The 27482-nt window shown below is 33.9% G+C and overlaps 2 protein-coding genes across 3 annotated transcripts in view; one reads left to right on the top strand and one right to left on the bottom strand.

Annotated features, from left to right (window-relative positions):
* Positions 1-7714, top strand: part of nompC (no mechanoreceptor potential C) — a 502015-nt gene extending 494301 nt beyond the window's left edge. For both annotated transcript variants that reach the window (XM_089102713.1, XM_089102710.1), the window contains exons 28-29: positions 2615-2861; positions 6326-7714. In XM_089102713.1, the coding sequence (XP_088958839.1) occupies positions 2615-2861; positions 6326-6468 (390 nt within the window). In that variant the 3' untranslated portion in view covers positions 6469-7714. The remainder of the gene's footprint in view (positions 1-2614; positions 2862-6325) is intronic.
* Positions 7715-7851: 137 nt separating this feature from the next.
* On the bottom strand, positions 7852-25433 carry LOC148955538 (uncharacterized). The gene is made up of 3 exons (XM_089102720.1): positions 24506-25433; positions 12384-13400; positions 7852-9915 (listed from the first exon to the last, which is right to left on the bottom strand). Exons 1-3 carry the CDS (start codon positions 25189-25191, stop codon positions 8205-8207), a joined length of 3414 nt encoding a protein of 1137 aa, XP_088958846.1. The 5' UTR covers positions 25192-25433; the 3' UTR covers positions 7852-8204.
* Between the last annotated feature and the right edge of the window lie 2049 nt (positions 25434-27482).

Below are 27482 nucleotides of genomic sequence, written 5' to 3'. Positions count from 1 at the left end.
TTTGCTATTTGTTTTACTAAAAATGGATTTTTTTTTTATTTGACATTTATAAAAAAAAAACAAAAAAAACTAACGTCAGAAACGGTTTCAGCTCTCAATTCTGATGCAGATAGACGTATCAACCACTCATTTCGTGACACTTCATTTTTTCGTGAAAAATAAAAATTAATGTAACAAAAATAGCGAAAAACACAAATTTAGCAACGGGTTAGAGATGAAGATTTTGGATATGTTGTTCAGCGCTTTTTTATGGTCCGGATGGGGAAGAAAGTATTACTTTATCAATTTGTTCCTGGTTCGGGCATTTTTTTTCCGTATTTTTACTGTACTAAAGCCGCTAACCAGAGGCTACTTGAAAGCAAAGGAAATCTATAATCTGTTACTAATTGTTAAGTAAAACGCTGTCTAACACATATCATAAATGATGTGCATCCTGTTTCCACAAATGTCAAGGCCGTTTGCTCAACAGGAAACTTCCAAAGCTGTCAGTTCATTCATTGAGACTTCTTTTGAGCTGATTTTTAATGTTTTCCAAGCAGGCATACTAGAATGTCTTAGGGACTGTCCTTCCCTGAACTTCAAGAAGAAATTCTGCTCCGTTCGATCAAAATAAACAAAATTTACGGTTTCAAAGACTGTAAGTTTAAAAATTCTGAATATCTCTATCTCTGGCACAGAACAAGAGACGTTAAATGGTTTTTCTAAGATTTCTTGGAAATGTGTGCCGGCTTTTAGTTTTCTGTCGTTTTTTGGGATCTCTTTTTTGAAAATGCCCATGAATTCGGGAAAATTTAGGATTTCGGGAGCGGGGCACTGGGCCTTGAGCCCCGTCCTACATACTTTCGTGACATAATACGGACATAACACACAAGACGGTCATAAGATAATATAACAATTTAATGTAAGGCCGCCCAAATAATTCTGAATTAGTTGGCCATACAAATAAAAAAGCTAGTAATAAACTAGATTTGGTAATTCGAAATTAGGTATCGAAGAGCCTTAATTTGCAAAGGAATAGAATTAACAGTGAAATTTTGTCTGTAAGGGATAATTAACCAGCAATTTTAATTTTTATAGATTATAACTAAATTCAAAAAGCAGTCTGCACAAACTAGGCCTAAGATGGTTTGGGAAAATCTTGTCTGGATTAGTCGGCTAATTAACTGAACTGGGAGGCCAATTGGGGACGTAGTTCTAATTTATGTATTCGCTTCTGTATTTTGTAGTACCCCAAAGGCGAGTATGCACTATTTTTTGCTGAGACAAAGTCGCCAAACGCTAGGTAGCCTTGGTGTTTTTTTTTATTTTCGACGCTGACGCCAATCTCTAGACCTATAAGTTTCCCATACTCTGCAAAACATTTCTTTGTTTCCTTCAAGCGTAAGCGTAAATGAGAAAAGGAATCCAGGTACGCAAACGTTGCGTACTTAAGAGCATTACTACTGCTACTAATAACAACTCGCCGCAGCACCAAGCCATCTGAGGCCAATACAGCTATGCACGCTCATCCCCCATCCCAATCTATACAAAGTCTCCCTATTTACATCCTTCAAAGGAAGTTTCCATTTCACTTAAATCTCTCCTTACATATCCTCCTCCACCTCAACCGAGAGTGACCTGCTTTCAGTTTAGTCCTAGACGGTTGACTAAAAAGGACAATCTTCAGCAATCTGTCATCCACAGAGCCATCGCAACCTATCTCTAATTATAGCCCTAGAAAGTGGGATTGAACCACACTTTTCGTACAGCCTACTGTTTGAAATACGGTCAGTCAATAGGGTACCCAAATCACTCTGTAGGCAATTTTTATGGAAAAATTTCTCAGAGGATTAACTGGTGTGTAAAAACTTTGTCCAGCAAACAAAAAAAAATCAGTATAAAAGAAAAGCAAGCCTTGGCGTAAAATAAAAAATTGAGAATCGATTTATTTCTTTGAAGAAATAATTAGCGAAGCTATTAAAAATATTAAATAATTAAAATAATAACAAGAGCTAGTAAAATAATTGGAAAATGCGGAAATAATAAACAGTGAATACTAAAAAGATTATATTAAGGAAGTATTAAAAAAAAATGGTATAAAAAATACTTCGAAATATTAAGAAATAAATAAAAATAAGTTTTTTATTAGAGTTTCGGTTACTATAGGTCCGAGTAGCTCTTTACTTACAGCTTGTTACCGCAAACGAAGTTATTAAAAATGCTAGATAATTATAATTGTAATAAGAACTAATTAAATAATTGGAAATGTGTAAAGACTAAGTAACAAAAACTAAAGAAATAAAATTCGAAAAGCATTAAACGATTAACATCAAAGGAATAATAAAAAATAACTATTGAAATAACTAGGCATACTCCTATCAAAGCTGTAGCCAGAATTTTTTTTCGAGGGAGAGGGGGTATTTTTGGGGGGCGGGGCACCAAAACTTTTCAAAACGAATCAAAAATTTATTTATATACATTTTTCCTACGTGTTTACAAGTCGACCAAAAATTTGGCTGGGGGGGGGAAGGTTCAAACGTCCTACCCCCTCCCCCCTGGATACGGCCTTGACTCCTATCACTTGTGTCTTTTGATTTGAATTTATTCGATTAAGAATAAAAATTCTTCGTTTTAGGCCCAGTCTGATATAGAGTGGAAATACGGACTGGCGAAACTAATTCGGTCGATGCATAGAACGTCAACAACTCCTTCTCCTTTAAACCTATGTATGTCGTGGCTCAATTACTTGTTGGAACTAAGAAGGAAAAATCGGAAAGATGTCGTTTACGCCTTATCAATGAATGGATATGAAAAAGAGACTGGACAAATTTCTCTTCTCAAGCGTATGTTTGGTGATACCAAACGACAGGTGACACCAGCTGGTTAGTGTTTTTTATATTTGTTTTTCCATTTCTAAGCCCAGGTGTACACTACGCTATTTCAATTTAGAATCCAACTATAATGCAATTACAAACTACACACGGGGACCACAGGAAAGGCTCAGAGGGGTTAAGCCCTTACCCCTCCCTGGGAAACAAAATACATTAAAAATGTATCAAAAGAGAAATGCTCCCATTTAAATCTTAGTAAAAGCAAAAGTACTTGCTCTTACTAAGTACTTGCGGTAGTAATTGACTTGATTCGCCGCAGGGGAGATTTTCGGGTTATCTTTTTCAAGCTTCTTATATTCTAAATATTTGAAATACTGACTAGTTAGCTGAAATTGTACTTGGAGCAATCTCCACGAGAACGGAAATGTTCGACACTAACTATACATTCCCTGTGTTGTTGCTAGCCTGAATAATTTTGTTGAACATACCTCTAATTTAATTAAATAGTGAGACGGTTTAAGACGGTTTCCGTGTTCTTTCATTGCTTTTGCTGTGCTCCTTGGGAAAAATCCATCAAAATGATTCATTTTAATGGGGATAGAACGCAACCCTGCTTAACTTCTGATTTGATACGAAACCAGCTACTAAATTCACTTATTACTTTTATTCGCAACAATGTTATTTCCCGTAAACAGCACTATTCACTTTAATATATTTATCTGATATATCATACAAGGAAAGGACCTTCGCTAAAGTTTTTCTACTATCTGAATCAAACGCTGGCTCTTGATCTATAAAGCTGAGGACTAAAGGTGTTTGATGACTCAGGTGCCGCTCAATTATTAACCTTAGGGTGAAAACTTGGTCGATGCATCCTCTGACCTTCCTAAAACGATACTGTTCTTCTCTTAAAACTTTATCTACAGAATTTATAAGTCTCAAAAGTAGTATCACACTAAGTAATTTTCTTCCTACAGAAACCAGGCTAATGCCCCTATAATTACACTCACTCTTATCACCTTTTTAATGTAGGGGTTTAATTAGAATTTTCATAAAACCCCTTATTCATAAATCATGTTCATCATCTTCGTTAACTTATCTCTGGCCTCACAACAACCATATTAAAAAAAAATCCTTTACCACACTATCAGCACCTGAGGCCTTATTATTTTTTAATCCTTTTAGTACTGTCTCTAATTCTTCCTGACAAAATAAAACTATTCCAAAGTGTCGCAAACTATTTCACTCTTTTCTATATCTTTTCCTGATACTCAATCACAGTTTGGCACATTCTCAAATTTTCTGCTCGTCTCTCTCTAACTCTTTTCTTCTCAATAATTGTGGCCCCGTTCCTACGTTTAACTGGGAGAAGTCCTACTTGAATATTCTTTCTCGATTTATTAACATGCAATCACATTATTTTGTTATTATGCCATCTGGCTGCATCTTTCAGACCTTCGGCAATTTTATCCATGACCTTCACTTCACACCTCCTTAATTAATATTTTAGTGCTTTCTCAACTTTCTTCACTTTCTTCTTATTTTCACAGGATCTATTACTCGAGTAATTCTTGTACAGGCCCCTCCTCCTCTCTAGTAAACTTAAAGCATTTTCACTGAAATTCCTAGTTGCGTTTCTAACTTTCTTCCTAATGCACCGTCAGCGACTTCACAAACAACTTTCATAAAATTATTCCATCCATTTTCTGCATTGCCAAACTTCAAACTATCCAATTTAGTATTCAACTGTTCCTAGAAAGTCTCTCTCAAATTTTCATCCTAGGGTCTACCGATCTCATAACTTCCCGGAAGGGAGTTACCCTTCCTAATTTTCAGCTTAAAAATTAATCCTAGACACAACTAGATGATCATCGCACTTGGCGATGCTCTTCTATGAATAAGAGTCGACATCCTGCACGGACAATTTCAAGCCTATCACCTCCGACTCATTATATATTCATACCTAAAAATATTAAGCTTCTACAGGGAGGCAACCCATAATGTATAACATAGCTAGGGAGAGACTTTTCAGCCTAAAAAGCCCGCCAAAATAAACCGAACCCAGAAGAATTATCTGTTAATCAGAATCTAGTGCAAATGAGGAGCGTCACTCCTCAAAGTCACTGCAGTGCTGTCAGTAGTCATAATTTTGGTAAGGAAAACTCATCAAAAGTCTATCCTGATGCCGCTATGAGGCCACGGAAGCAGGTTTTCCTTATCGGGGATAGGGACGGAGAAATATACTTGTGAGGGAAAAGGAGACCCCAAACCATCTCACAACACCGGGACATCTCCAATCTTTGGTACCCAGCCTGTCCTCGTCAGGGCTATAATCTATTATAATAGGAAAATATCAGTAAATACAGTATATTAAATAAAACTTGGACCAAATCTGATCTCTGATCTGCTGATCTCTGTTGAATCTCCAAATCTCTGCTGAATTTCTAGTTTGAAGAAAAAATTAAGAATAAAATACAACTATAGTTTTTTTTAATGAAAAAGGCAAAGGGCCAAAAACCAAACCAACGTTCTTTCATATTCACAATACACGTTTTAAGCATATATCATTAATTCACTCAGATAAAATTAAAAATCCATAACGGTAGGAAAACATCAGTAAATACATATTTTACAGAGAAATGTTTCCAAATTTCTGCTGATGTATTACCTTTGCTCCTCTCCTTTACCAAAAAACAAATATCCATAGACACAGGGGCTAAAAATTATGGGTTATAGAGTATCTATGATATTACTCTAACCCAAGAAGAATGTAGGGGAAATTTTTCCCAAAGCCCTACCCTCGAAGTTAAGTTTAAAACAAAAAGTGAAAATTATTTATTTGATATAGTTTCCAACTAGCACTGGTAGCTTTTTGTATGCCCATGTTACTATCCTCCCAATATATTTTATATAAATTGGATTTCAAAGGATGCCTGAATTAGAAAGTTGCTCTCCCTACTTTAGATCCAAGATAATTTCTTAGACCACGCTGTCTTCCCATAAGTAATTAAAGTGTAATGAATATATATATACATACATATATATATATATATATATATATATATATATATATATATATATATATATATATATATATATATATATATATATATATATATATATATATATATATATATATATATATGGCTATAATGGCTAATATATATATATATATAAATGGCTAATATATAGAAAAAGCACAGTAAAATAACATCAAAAAAATATATATTTATCTACGCTAATAAAATCCTTAGTGTTAAAAACAGTTAAAACACACAAGAAATTAACAAAAATAGATTTAAAAAGGGCTATACAACAAAATTAACAAACACAAAAATGAGATAAACTGACTTATTAAAATAAGATTACTATTTAGTATACTCTCTAAACAAAATCAAATATGGTGACAAAACACCACTGATCCAGACAAACTAATTACATTCGATAAATATGTTCTTTTACTTTTTGTTTCGCTCTGATTTTTCATGTTTTTTTTTTTGTTTTTTTTTTAATAGGAGCATCAACTCTGTTGACAGCTGGTGCACTGGGATCACAAGCAAGTATCCTACCAGACAGAAGAACACTTGAAGGTGTGACGGACTGGAAAGGAGTCGTGAAAAAATACATTGCCTCAACATCACCAGAAGCAAAGCCTTAAGGTGCTTCTTGAACATAGAATGTTGGCGAAATTGTCTTAGTTTAAGAACAATAAAATATGCAACAACTTCTTTCCTTTTTCTTCTCGTGTGACCTTTGTGAATGTTGTTTTATCTGATACATTTTTTGGGGAAGTTTTTTCTATTAAATAAAATCTCCGACACTATTAATGCACTGAAAATATCACCATTATTATTCTGATATTGGGTCCGATTTATAAAGCAAACAAAAGGAGGGGATGAAGGAAAGAACCATGCACAGTAGTACAAGTTATACGGGAGGAGTGGGACTGGTCCAAACCCTTATTTACATTATTGCTACCATTTTTTAACCTTATCGTGGGCATTCTAATTCTCTCTCTTTCCTTTTAGTATTGGTAAAACTATTTAACATATAGGATCTTTTAGTATCTCCAGAAAATCTCTAAGCGATCTAAGTCACTTTTTCCATACAACCATTGCTCCATCCATGCGGTAAGTGGATAGGTAATCAAAAGGGTAAGCTCAGGAAATATTCTGGGCCTTATTTCCATTCTGAGTTAGTAGATTGAGTCCTGCAAATAATCTTGCAAAAATTTTTTGGTTTAATGCTTTCTTATATTATCATAATTTCAATGTTGCTTTTATATTCTTATAATTCCTTTCAAAATCATTCTAATTGTTCTCTTGCAACTTTATAAACATTAATTTGTATTTAATTCATAAAGTTGCACAAAGTTTACAAGGTAAACACCAAAACAGCGTACAGTGGCACACTCAAAAAATGACTATGAGGGGGGGGGGGCTGACCGGGCGACCCTGGGCCAACCAATGGAAAACTTTAAAAAAAATTTAAACTTTTAAAAAACCAAGCAAGATCATTCTTCAGCGTGAGACACATATACCAACAGTACTCCAACTTGTTTGAACTTTGCCACCGCAGACTTTGCCAACTTAGTTTTAGAGTCAAGGCGGTAAGGTTAGCATTGTTGTTTTATGGCAGAGTAATTCTCGTCTCAGTCCACATCTATGAAGAAAGGTTGGCCCCTCGCGTCCCCAAAAGCGTGTCAGTTTTTCTTTGGCAATACTGAAAAACATTCCCTTGGTTGTACATACTCTCAAACTTGAGCATCTCATTATTCTTACGATTTTTAGGAAATTTGGAAGGAGCATGAAGAGCAATGGCCTTATGCCAGTACGACACATTTCATTCTCAAAATGACAAACTTTGGTAGAAAATTGTATATTTGGAGCACCATAATCATACATTCATCACCAAAAAATTGCTAACCTTGATCTAGTAAATAAACTCCCAACAGATGGTGCATATATCCTTAAGGGGGTAAGAAAAGACTTCTGGGCCTAATTTTCGATAGAATTCCTATTCATTTGCCTAATAATATAAGTTTTGGCTCAGCAAAATATTGTTTACTTGACAAAAAAGAAAAAATGACAACATGATTTTAAATAGTTTTAAATGTCGTCTCATTGTGATCAAAGCATTGCATACCTAGAAAAAACATCAGGATTTTATCTCTAACCAAAGTTTTGAACAATTGTTTTAGTTATGCGGCGCCTTCATTCTAACTGTATGTTTGAATACCTGTAATTTACGTTGCATTTGACGCAGCACAAGAACAAAAATAAGAAGAAACAGTTAATAAATTTGCTATTTAAGTACATTTGATAAAAAGAAGTTTTAAGGTGTTTCTCTTTAACCTCCCTCTCTCTATCCCCCTCTCTTTCTCTCTCTCCTTCTTTATGGTATCAACTCTAAATACAATTTTTGAAAACCAAGTAACATTTGGTTCAATTTCTTAACAGGACTTAAGACATCGTCGCTAAATCCAGCTACCCATCCGGGAAATTCAAAGATGAACATTTGGAATCTACAGTCACGGTTAATTTGTTTAATATTGAATTTAAGCACATCTAGGCTGCATTCTATTAGAGTACATATTTCTTTGACAAAATCAGAAGTTTTACCGTCGAAATCATTTGTTTCTGTGATCCATAATTCAAGTAGACAGACTAACTTATCGAAGTATAGGCTCTTTGTATCATCATATAAAGATAAATTAATGCCAAAAGGAAGCCAATTGTAGATTTTACGAAGTTTATCAATTATTTCCATATGCCTTAGCTGCATATACGATGATTCAGAACACTCCTCATCATTAGAAACCTTTTTTGATTTGGATTTGAATCCTGGAATTAATTCCAGAAATACCTCTAATTGCTCTTTTGCTTGGTCATAGTTTTCAGTTTGTGTATTTTCAATTATTACCCCACCTTCTTTGGTATCATGTAAGATGGTATCAATGATTTCTTCTCCTTCGTCAAAGAAAGTAATTTTTCGACTGTGACTTGTTTCGAATACCCATACAGGATAACTTTCATTATTAACACAAGTATTTTGAAAGATTACTGGTATGAAAGGAAATAGTTTTGTCTCAATGACAAAAATCAAAGTTTTGATCAAAGATGAGAATTGGGTGATATTACTGTTAGAAGGAAGATTATTCCCTGTCAGAAAATTGACCGCCTCCTCTACTGTTGTCGTTTCTAATTTCTTCATCCAGCCTTGCAGATATTCCTTTAAGTCAATGTCTGCAAGCTCAATTTTAAATTCCTTGTTATTGTAGTAAATTGTAGTGGTCTTGTATTCGTCAAAATTATCAAGGATTGTTCTCAATAAAGATATAATTTGTCCGAAGATAATCATTTTAATAAATAGATCTTTGAGAAGACTTTGTGAATTATCATTGCAACCTAGCTCTTGCATCAAATTGTCGATGCAGTGAAAATTGCAACCAGAGTGTAAACCAGAAAGAGTTTGGTGTGAAATCCCTGGAAACCGTAATGAGTGATAATTGAAATGAAAGAAGAGAAAGTCATATGCCGCATTCACACTATTAAGCTTATAAATTGTGTATACACTAAACGACACATAATCTTTCATCATATCTTTTAGGTTAATTTCCTTTTTGTATGTACTATTTGTGCAGATAGCTGGATATACTTTTTCTAAAGAGTTTGCAATATTACTAAGCAGTGAATCTCCGTTAATATAAAAAATAGTTACACCAGAGACAGCCCTACTTACTGCTTCAATAATATCAAATATTCGACATTCTTCCCAGTTCTTGCAGGGTTTATTGATAATATTCCTGTTGGATAATGGAAAGTAATAAGGGTCTTTTGTTACACATACGATAACATAATTGACTTCTTGTCCTCTTAGCATAAAAGCAGAATTATATGATACTTCTGTATCATTTAATCGTTTGGTAATATTCTCATAAGCAAAACTTATGCTATAAACATGTTCAGAAATTAAAACTGAGCCATCTTTGGAGTCATCAGGGTCACTTTGTCGCACTGGGTATATTGGGATGGCTTTTTGTCTATCAAAAAGACTCAGACCTGCAGCGATCTCAGTTGGATTGGTCCTCCAATCTGTTTTCACCCTAGAATGTAAAAAAGGAAAACTAAAATATTGCACCACATCCTAAAGAACAGGGATCGGGATTATTCCTTCCCCCCAGAAAACCCCTCCTCAAAAATTTCCTCTCCCTCGTTGAAAATTCCCTTTGAAAATTTTCCCATGCAGAAAACTACCCCCGGAAAAATCCTTCCCGTGGAAACTCCTCCCAGAAAACTCCCTCCGCTGAAATTCCTCCCAGGAAAATCCCCTCACTGCGGGAAAATCCCCCTCACGGAAAATACCCCCATGAAAAATTCCCCACGCTTAAAATGGATCAGCCTCAAAGAAAGACTGACAGATGAAAATAAAAAGAAAAAAAAGCAATTTTGGAATAATATACTATATTACAAATATATGTAGAATAGGCTATGTGGTAGAGAATATCCTGTCGTATTTATTTTTACTTTTTTTTCATTTCTGTTTTCGTGTTTCTATTGGTTGAGTTATCATAGCAGGGCAAGATAAAGATTGACACTGGGGCTGTGGAGATAGTTGTGAACTATAATAATACTACTTTCACTTGTCTTTCAGTTCCTTTTCTGCTATAAAGCCCTCACCTAACCCCTATCATGTCGAATCAAAATTTTGAGATCCCTATTCCTTATAAGTTTACCTTCAGAGTTGATATCAACCCCACAGTTAACCATCATCTTACCCTGCTAGAACACCAGTGGTCGGCAACATGTTTTGACTTGTGAATATTAAAGGGACGGTTGGGTCAGTAATATTTTCTTTCAGAATAATTATTTTAGTGAAGAACAAAATAATTTAGTGATTAAGAAAATAATTGCAATGAGTTTTTAACATAAATTATTATTACAAAAGCTAAAAAAAAATCCACCGATCACCCCAAGGTGGCTCACGGGTCACAGGCTGCTGACTATACCTTCTTTTTTCTTACCTTTTTATTACCTTTTGACTTACCTTTTTCTTATATACTGACCGTTTTTTGGAATATGTGTAGATAATTCCAAAATTCCTTATTTCCTTCATTAGTTTTATTGGTAAATACCATTTCTTTGGCTGCTAAATTTTATATTAATTTTAATATTATATTATATTAATATTATATTAATTATATTAATATTATATTATAATATATTAATATTATATTAATTTTATATTATATTAAATATTATATATTATATTAATATAAATATTATATTAATTTTATATTATAGGAGTAAGTTTGGTGCTTGTCAATTAAACGAAACGTACTAAAGAATTATCCTTAGGTTAGATTTTAGAAAACCAGTTTCATAGCCACAAAGACAAATGACAGAATAGATGGAAAATCTATAATTTGGGCTATATATTTGCACATTAGGGGGGTGGGGTAAAGTACAGCGGGTCTGCATGCAAAATGTGTTAGCTACCCAAAACCAAACGGTTGACGTGAGGTGAATCAGATAAATAAAAACACAAAGATATAACATCATTTAAATTCACTATAATAAGAAAGGAAGAAAAAAAAGAAAAACAATATAAAAGAATAATAATACTACAGGACCCGCAACTACATGCCATATCCATGATGTGGGGTCACACTCCCCAACCAACAAACAATTACATCTTAGCTAAAATCAAATCTCCTTCAAGACAAACAAAATTGAAATTCATACTCATTTAATAATTTTTATTTCAATTTTCGTTTAAAATCACTAAAATTTTCTATCTTCTTCATATCATTTTCTAAATTATTCCATAATTTTTTACCCTACATAATAAAAGAAAACGTGGACCTGTCTGCCACTACAGGTGAAGTATAATAATCATTCCCACCCCTAGTATTGTGGTTATGTATATTCCATCGGCTATAAAACAAAGTTTTTTAGTAACCTTGGTTAAGATGGTGATTTTTTTTTTAATTTATGAGAAATAAAAACACGTAGTTGAAAATAAAGATCATTTTCAGCAACTGCAAATAATATTCTGGGCTTTAGAAGACACAGATAGCGTTAGCCTTGTAGTAGTCTTCATTGTAGTAGTTTCGGCTCAATTTGATTTTGACTTGGATCTTTAGTGTGATCTCTGTTCGTTTCGGGTTTTACAAGTATTTGTTTATTGATGGTAATTTATGGTACTGTTTCGGTTGACTTTATTTCTTGATTTTTCACGGCCGTTTGTGGAAAAGGTTTTTGAAAATTAATAGTTAAAAATAGTCACTGATTTGTCCTTTGCACTTATTCATAAGAGAATGTGACTACTACTTTATTCTGAAATAATTGAAGACTTAGCAATGACTATATATATACTAGAATAACTTATAGAAACTTAATTAAATAAATAACATTAAATTAAAAATTTTAATCAAAGTGATTATCCTTGGTAAACAGGTTAAACAAGCAAATATTAATTAAATTACATGACAAACTAACGAATAAAGTTAACTAAATATATTTAAATAGTTTACTAAAAATATAAATTAGATTGATAAAAATAATTGCTTACTCTAACTCTTCTGATTCCGCATAGGGTATAAGGCATGTGATTACAGCTATATTATTACTTTCAAGTTGTTCATCTTTCACCAAGCTCTGGAATAATTTCTGGACTTCTACTGCCATCTCCTTATAGTCTGCCACAGATACAAACTTAGGAGTCTCTCCAACAACTCTTGTTCCTGGGCTGAAATCATTATGCTTAAATCTTGGAAGACCTAAACGGCTTAAGTCAATATCTTCACTTAAAGTTATAAGGACATTTATAAGGGAATGTATAGAGGCAGTATATCTTAGACTGTCTGTAAGACACACATATTTGTTACGCTCATATATAATGTTGTTTTTCAGTTCTAAAAGCGATAAGGGTCTATAAAAATTTCTAAGGAGTGGTATGACAGAGTATGATGTCCACCAGCAAAAATTCGAGCGGTCAACAGCCTTAAAAATTTCACTGGTTCTATTCACGTGGTTAAAGTCGAGAGTTTCTGTAGATACGTCATCACAGAATACCTTGAATTTTATTTCTAAATCATAATTTTCAGTTTGGAACAGCACCTTAGAATCAATGTCGATGCAATCTCTCTCAAAAACAAATTTGACTAAATGCGACATTCCCTCTTCTCGTATTATACGTTTTTGTTCTAGCTGTTTTTTGACCGTTTGCCAGAAAATTTTCTGAATATATTGTAATGTAAGCATATCACGATGAAATACAACAATTATTTCTTTATTTTCTTTTCTGTTTTTGATATAAAACTGCCAAATTTCAAAAAATTCCTTGACCATTTTTAGCAGTAAACAGTAAGTTTTTCCTGTTCCTGGTAGACCAATGATGTGTAAATAACGCTCATCACTATCCACAATTGCTTTCTGGGCAGGGGTCAAGAAAATCCCCCCAATATCTTTGTTCCTTCTCTTGGCTGGTAGTTTGTACTCTTCGTTTAATTCGTTCTTTACTGTAAGATTTGTCTCAATTTTCAAACAGTCTGATTTTAAGCATAGCCTAAGATAGGTACCGTAGAACCTGAAACAGAAATAGTGAAATTTAAAATTCAGTATCTTTGGAAATTATAAAATTAAGCCTTTAAAACTATCCAATAAAGAAAACTTATGAATCTACAACTGAGTCTATGAGAGTGCCAAGAGCCCTCTTCCCCTCCATCATATGAGATTTTCAAAATATTATATTAAATGAACTTTTTTTTACTCCCAAATACAAAAAAAAATTATATTTTTTATAATTATCCCTCCACTAAAATGAATATATATATGATATATTTCTTAGATTAAAAATGGGAAACAGAGCTGATGATAGTGTCTATGGTCTCTTTTGACTTAAGGTTGGCGAGGTTCAAACATAGACAGTTTTTATTCTTCCCTTGCATGAAAAGTTGCATTCAAAGTTGAAAAAGGAAGCTCACCAACTATTAAGCCACTTTCACCCTGTTTTATGTCTCTTTTTCGATCACTTCTGGCCCTGAGACTAGAATTAAGTACTGTTGTCTTGTTAATTACACAGGCTCACGTTTGATATGTTTTATTGTCCAAAATGGTTTAAAAAATTTTAAGTTTTTTCGCGCGTCTTGTATTTTCTTTCCGTTTTCAGTGTAATTGACACCACTTTCTAGGGTAATTAAATAAGTTATTAATGGTATATACTGTTTTAACTCTTAGTGGAAGATCAAAACATTTATTTGGAGGCCAGGGGCTCAAAATCAAAACAAGTTATAATTATATATTAGTAGTAATAGTGCATAAGGTTTCACGATAGATGGTATAATGCGAGCAGGTTTCAATTGCACATGGAATTACACAAGAATATACAGTGCAGTTTCCCGATAGATGGTATAAAGTGACCAATCCTTTTATATTATATACCTATAAAGTGATCAAACACGTTTTAAAACTATAGTTGAGATTGTATAACGCAACCAAACGGGTTTTTGAGGCACTTTCATCATAACGTGTTTTCCTTTTTTTCTTTTTTTTTCTTTTTTTTGTAAGCAAAAACTAGAAATTGTCAGACGGGTTTCTGAGACAACACCTATTTTTTGGACAATTGCCTTAACTCGAGACTAGTTTCTTAGGAATGTCTCGTTGCTAATTACAAAATCGGATGCTACACTCAGAATTGTTTGATTGACATATGCTGTTAAAAACTAATTCTATTTGCAAAAAGGGATAAGGAATTCGCAAATTGGACTGTACGAACGATCTTATTTGAATAATAGGGAAAAACAGAGCTAGATAAAATTTGCGAATTAGATCATATGAAGGTGGAGAAAAAGGGTTAAACTGATTAGCAGTTAAGGTAACCCCGAAGGGCTTGTTAACTCAGACAATTTGCTATAAATTTGGGACAACATCAATCTATGAAAATGGCTAACGATGATAGAATGACATTGTGAGTTGACCTAGCTTCACCTCTCCGATGTGTTCTGTATAATACACAAGTGGTGTTTGAACAGTCTTGTCAATTGAAAATAGGGTGTAACGCTATAGTATAATAAACGGTTAACATTAAGACATATTTAGTTGAGGGTAAGATAATTTTAATAAGGATCTTAATAAAACTCAATAGAAATCTTTGAAAACCAAGTGCTATAGTGTGTTTGAGAAGGAACCGTCAAGTATAATAAGTACTAACGACCCTACCCAACAAAGACTTCAATCCCTAAATTTCTCCTACCCTGAAACTCTAAAGGGGCCACCTGCCCTCCGACTTTTTGTCCCCCACTCCCATTTTTTATAGTTTTTTTTAAGTTTTTTTTTTACTTTTTTTATTATTTTTTTAACATGATATATTTTTTCAACTTTTTTTTTAAATCTCTTAGAATGATATGTACCATACTTAAAACATAAAAAAAATCAAATTTAATATTTTCCAAATTCAAAATGAGAGTGATATAGAAATGTTAGTCGCAACTTTTACTATTAGAAAAATATTGTTTGTAGTAGCACTTTTTTTTTATTGGACTAAATTTTTTTTTGGACTAAGAAATTATTGAACTTTTTTTTCACGTATCTTTAAATGACATGAAATATGCTTATGGCTCTAACAATTGTACTGTATGCTTGCTCAGAGACACGATATGGCTTTCCCAATGGTACTCTATGTCCGTTTATCGACACTACAAAGTTTATTGGATGTACTAAATCAGTATTTTTTACAGAGTGGAACAATAAACACAACTCATATCTCTAAGAAGTGAAGATGAAGCATTTTAAGAAAGTATGTTCACATGATAGTATTATTGTAGCACTGAATGCTGACAAGGAGAAGTATTTAAACTATGAAATAAGTACAAGTGGTAGCGCCATCGGAAACGTATGCGTGAATTGTCATGACAGTAAGGAATTAAATTTCTTTGAAGTACCAAAAAATTCAACTCTTATGATGGAAGATATGCGAGATTGAGATCTCCGGAGATGATTACGCTCAAAGAGAATGCCAACATAAAAATAATAGTTGATGACGAAGGGCATCTTCTTGCTAGTGCTTGTGGTAACATGTTACCTAGTGTTAAACCATATCGTCAGCTTTCGGGTATTAGCATTCAAATGAAAGCGAAGACGAAAAGAAAGGCCTACTTTTCTACTAATATCATAAGCCATATCTTGTCTACGTTCCGGAACTGTAACCTGTGTAAAAATAGTGTGATAATAGACAGTGAATTTGCCAGAAAAATAAAAAGGATATTGGCAGAAAATATCACTAAGGAATATAAAGATGAATCGATGAAAAACAAAGTACCAGCAAACGTTACTGCCAATTACCAAACAGTCAATGAACCAAATAATACCAAAGACGAAAAGTATATTAAGCCTGTCGATGACACACCTGTAAAAATTGTGTATGACTCATAATGGAATAATGGTTATTCTACTGATTACGAAATAAGAGAAGACAACAGCTATAGTATCAAGAGAGAACATGGTGAACCATTTTATGGAACAGATTCAAAATGTCCAAAGTTGTTCATTGATATTAATAAAGTATAATAATAATATATTTTTTGTATTAATATCCTACATGACATTATTTCATTAAAAATATGTTATGCATTACATTGTTATGTGTTCATTATTTTTAGAGTATGCTAGCATATCAAACGTTTAGAATGTCTATTAAAACATCGGAGATGTAAGAAAAGGAATTCGCATACATTATATTTCGGATAGATAGGTTAACATGGTGAAAATCTAAGCATAAGAATGAATAAATTCTCTATCAACATCTATTGACAGATACTTGGGATAGCTTTGACGGAATATAAGTATTATAGTGAATAAAATCTTTATCACTGTCTTTTGACAGATACATTTGATAACACTGACATAATTTTAGTATCAAATTGAACAATTTTTTTATTAAAATTCTTTATCGATATCATTTGTCGGGTACGTCAGATAACATTGACAAAATCTATCTATTAGAATGAATAAATTCCTTATCATCAGCCGTTGTCGGATTTGTTATTATGAAAAAATTGTAAGTAAGTAACAAACTCTTTCTTGAATTCACCTTTTGGATACACAATACAGAAATTAAAAAAAAATAATTATAATTTCCAGACTTCATTTGCATGCAATAGATACCGAGAGTTCTAAGAGTCCTCCCCACAATGCATTCTAAGTGTTTTATGACTCCTCTCCACAATGAATTCAGGTGGCTTGAGGACTCATCCCCCAATCAATAACTCTATTCAACCTTGAGAGAAGGTACAAAAGCTTGATGAAGTACTTCTCTACGTAACAACTACATTAATAGCTTCCAAGATGAAAGGACTGTATGACACAGTATTTATCAGTTTAAAAAAATCATCTTGTGATGTTATATTTGAATGTGCATTTTTATTATCGTCTATGGAACTCGAAGAAATTGACTGTTATCATTAGATAGTGAACTATAATATGTTTGAGTATGATAAAGCTTGTGGAGTACTATATTACGTTATATAAACAGACTGGGATTCTACGATAGAGTAATTACGCCACTTAATAATAGTGGTTAGGAACTGAGAAATGTTCCGGAGGAAGTCAGTGAAATTTGCACCTTTTTTGGGGTTGAAGCACTCTATGTAAAGGGTAATGTACCTACAGATAAAGTTTTAATTTAAAAGTGTGACCCAACGATTCCACTTTCCAATCTAGAAGAATTTAAGTGTCCTAAATTTGAAGGGGCTTATCACCGTCCTGAACATGAGATTAGGTTCTTCACGCAGTGCATACCTAAGGAAATATTTGATCGCGATAAATGCATGAGACACGGTGAACTTTAAGTACTATTTTTATGTAAATATGTGTTTTTCTCAAAAAATCTATTAATGTGTTTAAGCAATAAATATCTTTAAGCTTAACCCGTCTTTATTCTTTAGAATAGTCCTATTCATTTCATTAAATTATGAAGAAATTGAAAGTAACAATTTCTTTCTTGAACTCACCACTTGGACACACAATGCAGAAATTCCATTCAAGAAATTATGAAAAAATTGTAAGTAAGTAGCAAATTCTTTCTTGAATCCCACAGGCATACAAAAACACATATAAATCTAAGAATTCAGACATACAAAGCAACAATCACAGGCATTGAGATCGGCAAATATCCGCCCTGACACATAGGCAAGGAGAGCGATAACACACATAAATATATGAATTCAGGCATAAAAACCGACAGAGACAGGCACTGAGATAAGCAAACACTCGCCCAGACACATAAACAGAGGAAGCGAGGGAGACAAAAACACATATAAATGTAAGGATTCTGACATACGAAGCAACAATCACAGGCATTAAGATAGTCAAATATCCGCCCAGACACATAGGCAAGGAGAGCGAGAGTGACAAAAACACATATAAATATATAGATTCAGACATGAAAAGGAACAATCACAGGCATTGAGATAGGCAAACACCCGCCCAGACCCATAAGTAGAGGAAGTGAAAGAGACAAAAACACATATAAATATATAGATTCTGACGTACAAATCGACATAGACAGTCACTGAAATAAGCAAACATCCACCCAGACACATAGGTAAGGAGAGTGAGAGAGACAAAAACACATGCAAATAAACTGATTCAGACATACATAGGCAAATATCCCCCCAGACACATAAGCAGAGGAAGTGAGAGAGACAAAAACACATAAATGTAAGGATTCTGACATATAAAGCAACAATCACAGGCATTGAGATAGGAAAACACCCGCCCAGACACATATGCAGAGGAAGTGAGGGAGACAAAAACACATATAAATATATGGATTCAGGCATACAAACCGACAGAGACAGGCACTGAGATAAGCAAACACCCATCCAGACACATAAGAAGAGGAAGTGAGAGAGACAAAAACACCTGTAAATGTAAGGGTTCTGATATACAAAGCAACAATCACAGGCATTGAGATAGGCAAACATACGCCCAGACACATAAGCAGAGGAAGTGATTGAGACAAAAACACTAATAAATAAATGGATTCTCACATACAAACCGACACAGACAGGCACTGAGATAAGCAAACATCCGCCCGGAGAGTGAGAGAGACAAAAACACATGCACAGATAGAGATTCAGACATACAAAGCAACAATGACAGGCATTGAGATAGGCAAACATCCTCCCAGACACATAAGCGGAGGAAGTGAGAAATACAAAAACATATATATAAAAATGGATTCTGATATACAAACCAACAATTAAAGGCTTTGTGATAGGTAAACTCCCGCCCGGACGCACACTCATAGTGAGAGAGATATCCAAAAAGTTGGGTTGATCTAGGTTCAATTAGAGTGGCGCGTCACTCTAATTGAACCTAGATCAACCCAACTTTTTGTATGTCTGAATCTATATATTTATATGTGTTTTTGTCACTCTCGCTCTCCTTGCCTTTGTGTCTGGGCGGATGATAGTCTATCTCAATGCCTGTGATTGTTGCTTTGTATGTCAGAATTCATATATTTATATGTTTTTTGTCTCCCTCACTTCCTCTGCTTATGTGTCTGGGTAGGTGTTTGCCTATCTCAATGCCTGTCTCTGTCGGTTTGTATGTCTGAATCCATATATTTGCATGTGTTTTTGTCTCTCTCACTCCTTGCCTATAAGTCTGGGCGGATGTTTGCTTATCTCAGTGACTGTCTTTGTCGATTTGTATGTCAGAATATATATATTTATATGTGTTTTTGTCTCTTTCACTTCCTCTACTTATTTGTCTGGGCGGGTGTTTGCCTATCTCAATGCATGTGATTGTTCCTTTGAATGTCTGAATCTATATATTTATGTGTTTTTTTGTCAGTCTCGCTCTCCTTGCCTATGTGTCTGGGCGGATGTTTGTCTATCTCAATGCCTGTGATTGTTGCTTTGTATGTCAGAATCCTTGCATTTAAATGTGTTTTTGTCTCACTTACTTCCTCTGCTTATGTGTCTGGACGGGTGTTTTCTTATCTCTGTGCCTGTCTCTGTCAGTTTGTATGACTGAATCCATATATTTATAAGTGTTTTTGTCTCTCTCTCTCTCCTTGCCTATGTGTCTGGGCGGATGTTTACCTATCTCAATGCCTGTGATTCTTGCTTTGTATGTCAGAATCCTTATGTGTTTTTGTATGCCTGTGGGATTCAGGAATTTGCTACTTACTTACTATTTTTTCATAATTTCTTGAATGGAATTTCTGCATTGTGTATACAAGTGGTGAGTTCAAGAAAGAAATTGTTACTTACAATTTCTTCATAATTTAATGAAATGAATGGAACTATTCTAAAGAATAAAGACGGGTTAAGCTTAAAGATATTTATTGCTTAAACACATTAATAGATTTTTTTAGAAAAATTACATATTTACATAAAAAATAGTACTTAAAGTTCACTGTGTCTCATGCATTTATCACGATCTGGTATGTCCTTGGGTATTCACTGCGCGAAGAACCTAACCTCATCTTCAGGACGGTGATAAGCCCCTTAAAATTTAGGACACTTAAATTCTTCTAGATTGAAAACTGGAATCCTAGGGTCACACTTTTGAATTAAAACTTTATCTGTAGATACAATACCCTTTACATAGAGTGCTTCAACCCCGAAAAAGGTGAAAATTTCACTGACTTCCTCCTGAACATTTCTCAGTTCCTGACCACTATTATTAAGTGGCGTAATCACTCTATCGTAGAATCCCAGTCTGTTTATATAACGTAATGTAGTACTCCACAAGCTTTTATCATACTCAAACATATTATAATTCACTATCCAATTATAACAGTCAATTTCTTCGAGTTCCGTAGACAATAATAAAAATGCACATTCAAATATAACACCACAAGATGATTTTTTTACACCGATAAATTCTGTGTCATACAGTCCTATCATATTGGAAGCTATTAATGTAGTTGTTACGTAGTAAAGTACTTCATTAAGCTTTTATACCTTCGCTCAAGGTTGAATGGAGTTATGGCTTGGGGGATGAGTCCTAAGGCCATCTTAATTCATTGTGGAGAGGAGTCATAAAACCCTTCGAATTCATTGTGGGGAGGATTCATAGAACTCTTGGTATCTATTGCATGCAAATGAAGTCTGGAAATTACAATTATTTTTTTATAATTTCTATATTGTGTATGCAAGAGGTGAATTAAAGAAAGAGTTTGTTACTTACTTACAATTTTTTCATAATGACAAATCCGACAACGGCTGATGATAAAGAATTTATTCATTCTAATAGATAGATTATGTCAGTGCTGTTTGACTTGAACGACAAATGATATTGGTAAGGAATTTTAAAAAAAAACGTATTAAATTTCATATTTAAATCATATCAGTTTTATCAAACGTATAAGCCAAAAAAAATTGATAAAGAATTTATTCACTCTAATACTTAGATTCCGTCAAAGCTATCCCAAGTATCTGTCAATAGATGCTGATAGAGATTTTATTCATTCTTATGCTTAGATTTTCTCTATGTTAACCTATCTATCCGACATATGATGTATGCTAATTCCTTTTCTTACATCTCCGATGTTTTAATAGACATTCTAAACGTTTGATATGCTGGCTTACTCTAAAAATAATGAACACATAACAATGTAATGCATAACATATTTTTAATGAAATAATATCATGTAGAATATTAATACAAAAAAAAATTATTATTATTATACATTATTAATATCAATGAACAACTTTGGACATTTTGAATCTATTCCATAAAATGGTTCACCATGTTCTCTCTTGATACTATAGCTTTTGTCTTCTCTTAGTTTGTAATCAGTAAAATAATCATTATTCCATTTTGAGTCATAAGCAATTTTTACAGATGTGTCATTGACAGGCTCAATATGCTTTTCGTCTTTGGTATTATTTGGTTCATTGACTGTTTGATCAATGGCAGTAACGTTTGCTGCTACTTTTTTTTCATCGATTCATCTTTATATTCTTTAGTGATATTTTCTGCCAATACCCTTTTTAATTTTCTGGCAACTTCACTGTCTATTATCACACTATTTTTACACAGGTAACAGTTCCGGCACGTACACAAGATATGGTTTATGATATTAGTAGAAGAGTAGGCCTTTCTTTTCGTCTTTGCTTTCATTTGAGTGCTAATAACTGAAAGCTGACGATGCGGTTCAACACTGGGTAACATGTTACAACAAGCATTATCAAGAAGATGCCCTTCTTCATCAAGTATTATTTTTATGTTGGCATTCTCTTTTAGTGCAATCATCTCTAGTAATCTCAGTTTCGCATATCTATCATCATAAGAATAATTTGTTGGTACTCCAAAGAAATTTAATTCCTTACTGTCATGACAATGCAAGCATACGTTTCCGATGGTGCTACCACTTGTAATTATTTCATAGTTTAAATACTTCTCCTTGTCAGAATTCAATGCTACAATAACACTATCATGTGAACATACTTTCTTAAAATGCTTCATATTCACTTCTTAGAGATATGAGTTGTTTTTATTGTTCCACTGTGTAAAAAATACTGATTTAATACATCCAATAAACTAGGTAGTGTCGATAAACGGACATAGAGTACCCCTAGGAAAGCCGCATCGTGTCTCTGAGCAAGCTTAGAGTACAATTGTTAGAGCCATAAGCATATTTCATGTCATTTTAAGATAAATAAGAAAAAGAGTTGAATAATTTCGAAGTCCAAAAAAAAATTTAGTCCAATAAAAAAAAGTGCTATTACAAACAATATTTTTCTAATAGTAAAAGTTGCGACTTACATTTCTATATCACTCTCATTTTGAATTTGGAAAATATTAAATGTGACTTTTTGTTTTAAGTATGTTACATATCATTCTGAGATGTCAAAAAAAAGTTGAAAAAATACATCATGCAAAAAAATAATAAAAAAAATTTAAAAAAACTTCAAAAGAACTTTGAAAAAGGGGGTGTGGGGTAAAAATTAGGAGGGGAGGCGGCCCCTTTGGAGTTTGGGGGTAGGGGACCTTTGGGGGTTGAGGTCTCTGGTGGTTAGGGTCGTTGGTGCTTATGATCCTTGACGGTTCGTACTCAAATACACCTTACTACTTGATTTGTAAGGATTTCTATGGGTTGTTCTGAGTGTCATTATTAAAATTCTTTTCTTGCCATCTACATCTCTCTTAGTATCAACTTTTTAGTATACTATAACGTTAGACCCTATTTTAAATTGACAACACTGTTCAAACACCACTTGTGTATTATACAGAACAAATCGGAGAGATGAATCTAGGTCAACTCATAATGTCATACTACAATCATCAACAATTTTCATAGATTGGTGTCGTTCCAAATTTATAGCAAATTGTCTGAGTTAACAAGCCCTTCGGGGCTACCCTAACTGCTAATCAGTTTAACCCTTTTTCTCCACCTTCATATGATCCAATTCGAAAATGTTATCTAGCTCTGTTTTTTCCCTATTATTCAAATATGATCGTTCGTATAGTCCAATTCGCAAATCGCCTATCCCTTTTTGCAAACAGAGTTAGCTTTTAACAGCATATGTCAATCAAACAATTCTGGGTGTAGCATCCGATTTTGTAATTAGCAACGAGACATTCCTAAGAAACTAGTCTCGAGTTAAGGCAATTGTCCAAAAAATAGGTGTTGCCTCAGAAACCCGTCTGACAATTTCTAGTTTTTGCTAAAAAAAAAAAAAAAAAAAAAAAAAAAAAAAAAAAGTTATGATGAAAGTGCCTCAAAAACCCGTCTGGTTGCGTTATACAATCTCAACTATATTTTCAAAACGTTTTGATCACTTTATAGGTATATAATACAAAAGGATTGGTCGCTTTATACCATCTATTGTGAAACTGCACTGCATATTCTTGTGTAATTCCATGTGCAATTGAATCCTGCTCGCATTATACCATCTATCGTGAAACCTGGACGCATTATACCATCTATCGTAAAAACATGGTCGCATTATACCATATATCATGAAAACCTGGTCACATTATACCATCTATCGTGAAACCTTATACACTATTACTACTTATATTACTGTTCTGTTTACCATTCAAGCCTTGGGATCAATCTTAAGGGGAAACACTCCATCTACCCTTCCCTCTTTGTGGGAGTATAGGCATAGTTGCAAAGGCATATCTAGAGCAAAAAATTGGGAGAGGGGGGGGGTGGGTAATGTAAGACAAGATAAGAAAATTGACCAAATAATTGACCGCCAATAATGCACCAAATTGACAAGCTTAAGAAACCGAATGAGGGCGCCTGAAAAATCATTGGAGGGAGCAGACCCTGCCTCCCCTGTTCCGGCCCCAGCATAGTCATACATTTTTATGAAACTATCAATTGTCAAAAAAAATATAAGATTTTGCATGAGCTATTAGAACGACGAAAACAGTTATTTTAATATTTAAGATTATATTGTCTGTTCTAATATTGTAATAAACTCAAGCTCCTGCGCACGGAAACCTTTGGGTCTACACCCCGTCCCTATATTAGTCAATTATTGTTATTCCAGTTATGTCTTTTATTCTCAGCAGGGTCAGCCCCCCCTCCCTCCGCCAATAAATACCTACGCACATAGTTCATTAATTTTATCTGGCCTTACCTACGATTCTTACCAAAAGGTAAGAGCCGAAGGACATGATTTGCAATTTCTTTTATTAAATAAAGAAAAAAGGAACACTCACCATGCCAGCAATGTTCTGAGTGAATATTCACACTTTTCGCCAGGCTTAATTGTTTTCTCGCTTAATTTTGTAATAGTTTGTATATAATCGTCTTTGAATAATGCATTTTTGAATAGGCTGGCTTGCCGTTCTAGTTTGATTCGTGAATTCGTATTCGGATATACGTTAAAATAATAAATTGAATCAGATTCAAATTTGAATCCAGTTTCAGACTTACAGTCATGATTTTGTAAAAAGTTTTCAATATGTTTAATAACCTTTTTCTGTTGGTCCACGTGAGCATTTGACAGTATATTCGTCAAAGTTGCTTTTTCTTCTGAGGCTTTCACATCTATAATAATTAATGAAGATTTTGTTATTATCAAAAAATCCCCCAGTTCTTCATTTTTCGAGTCATTTTCATTAGTTCTCAAGCCTAGTAATGTGTAAAACACATACATTGGCAAGTTTGACTGTTTCAGGTTCTTGTATACTTGGTATTCGGCTTTAAATCCACGCTCTTCTTGAGTACCGATTCTTTTAATGGACTTTGGAAATATGAAGAGTCCTTGAATATTGAGAGGATTGGAATTGCCGGTCAAGTCTGTTAAAACTAATTCTGCAGCGTGTAAAAAGGGTCGGCTATTGCATTCTGCTGGAAGTGGGATTTTTTCACAGCAAGAACAATCTTTCAAAAGAGGTTTCATTTTCACTACTTGTGCAAAGGACTCTTTAAACTCGAGCTTTCATTACGGAAAGTTCCCTTTTTTTCTCTAACTTTCCTCACACTGTGGAGACTTATAGCGATTTCACATTACCATTCTTCATCATAGGCTACCTCGTGTACAAATTGAAGAAATTCTATTTTTGTTTAGCTGAAAATAATCCGTCGAAAACCAGCGTAGCCAGCCTACTTAGCCAATCAAATGCACTATTAATATCAAATTCTCTAAATACTTGTTCCATTGACAACTGATTAGAAACTAAGTTTAGAAGTGAATAAACAACTCTTTATCTTTCTATAACCGGAAACCTGTTTTTCGGAACGGATTATGGTCCATTGTCCGACTGTCTGTTTAATAATAATAAATAATAATTTATTTTTAACCCGCTAAATTAACAAAAGCGGAGTATAGATATAAGAAAGAACAAAAAATGCATACAAAGCGACTAAATACACAGTAATACACAATAAAACACTAAATACGCAGTAAAAGCACAGCAAATACACAGTAAAAGCACGAAATTAAAGACGGAGGCGGACAAACCCATGATGAGCTGGGAGAGCCTTCACTGTCTGGGGGAATTTGTCACCAAGCCCAACAAGCTTTTCAAATATATCTGTAAGCCCAAAAACTGAGACCGGGTTAATGTTCCAGTACCACTGGGGAAAATAAATTATAAAATATTAAATTTTTTTTTTTTTGCTCAATACATTTTACGGAAGTTTTTTTTTTTTTTTTTTATCTAAATTTTGTCCCAAGAAATTGTCCCCTTTCCTCTTCTCTAAAAATTTCTTGTTATCATATCTGATCAAGAGTACTCACAAGAGGCTGTTTGAATACAGCCAAAGGATATTGGATCATTCCCAAAAACTGATTGAAGTAAGCATACTCAGAGAAAAGTAAGAAACCGCTTTTGACAACTAAGCACCATTTGTAATGACTTATTTGGTTCTGATATAGCAACATTCCAGCTTGACAAAATCCTAAAAGGTTTCATTTGCGTAGGGCTAAACGTTACCCAAATGTACGAGGTCCGTTTTGAGGGCGTGACGCCCAAGGACCGCCGAAATATACAAGACCCCATCTGCAAGGACAGCTGGGAAGATCCAAATTGCTGGCCATGGCAAGCAAAGTGAGCGGGCGGAGGTGACAAAATCCCAAGCAAAAACCTGGCGATAGAAATCTTTTTCTAGCCCAGAGATCCGTAAAAAAATTCTTGCCAGAAATTTTATTTTTCAAGTTTGTATGAACCTAGCTCTGCAACATCTCTGAATGAATTTGGTTGAAGGCCAGAACTAGCCACCATTGTGAGTGAAGTGAGCAGAGGGGGTTGAAAAAATCAATTGAGGGCAATTTGCGACAGCCGGGAATCCTTTTCCAGCCCAAGTAAAAAGAGGACCCAAGTACAACGGTTGAAGGCCCCTGTCCCACTTGAGCAAAGTGTGGCCTGTTTGTGAGTGCTGAAGGTCCTAACTGCCGACTGTAGATAGTATGAAATGTAGAGAGAAGTGACAAGAATTTTTTTAAAGGGACTTTTTTATCTAGTTTCCTAAGAAATCACGCTTTTACAGTTATAAGTATCCACGAAGGAAATATCACCATTGATTGCTCCAGCCTAAATCATTTATTAACGTGTGTTGTTAATGAATGAATAAAACACGAATCTAAATTCTTCCCAAAGCTTTCTTCATAACTTTAGGCCCCATATACACACTTGCAAAGGATGATAAAAATAAAGTTTGGATTTGCATTTCTTAGGAAAAAAATTGTCGCTTGTTTGGTTTCAGTTTCTAGTTTTTATAACCTATTCCCCCCTCCCTTCCTCAAAGATGGGTATAGGAATATCTACAATCTTCAATTTGTTTTCCTCTTGAGGTGTTATTTTTTAAATAATTGAGTATTTACAATACTCAATTTCAAATCACATATACAGCGATCGTTATTTGTAGAAATAAGTAGACTTCTTTTGATGACAATCGCTGTGTGTGTGATTTGAAATTCAAACAGACTGTGATGGCTTGATTACAGAGAGGTGACGCTGTAGACAGTGTACGAGTAAAGGGCAGTTTTTCGCACATAATCTTACCCAATTCATCAAAAATCTCTTAATCTTAGATTTTAAATGGAAATACGTTGAGAATTGGCAAAGAGCACTTGAATAAAATCCATTTTTGATTATTCCTTTAGGTTCTACCTCAAATCCCTAAGAGTTGATTAAAGTGCAGAAAAATTATGATTTATGTAGGTCCCCTTCCTTAAACAGTTCTTTTCCA

Source organism: Artemia sp. Qi Xiang Cuo, chromosome 2 (assembly GCF_049724085.1).
Source record: "Artemia sp. Qi Xiang Cuo chromosome 2, ASM4972408v1, whole genome shotgun sequence".
Taxonomy (NCBI): domain Eukaryota; kingdom Metazoa; phylum Arthropoda; class Branchiopoda; order Anostraca; family Artemiidae; genus Artemia; species Artemia sp. Qi Xiang Cuo.
Note: the sequence above shows the minus strand (reverse complement) of the source record. Positions and strands in the feature narration are given on the sequence as shown.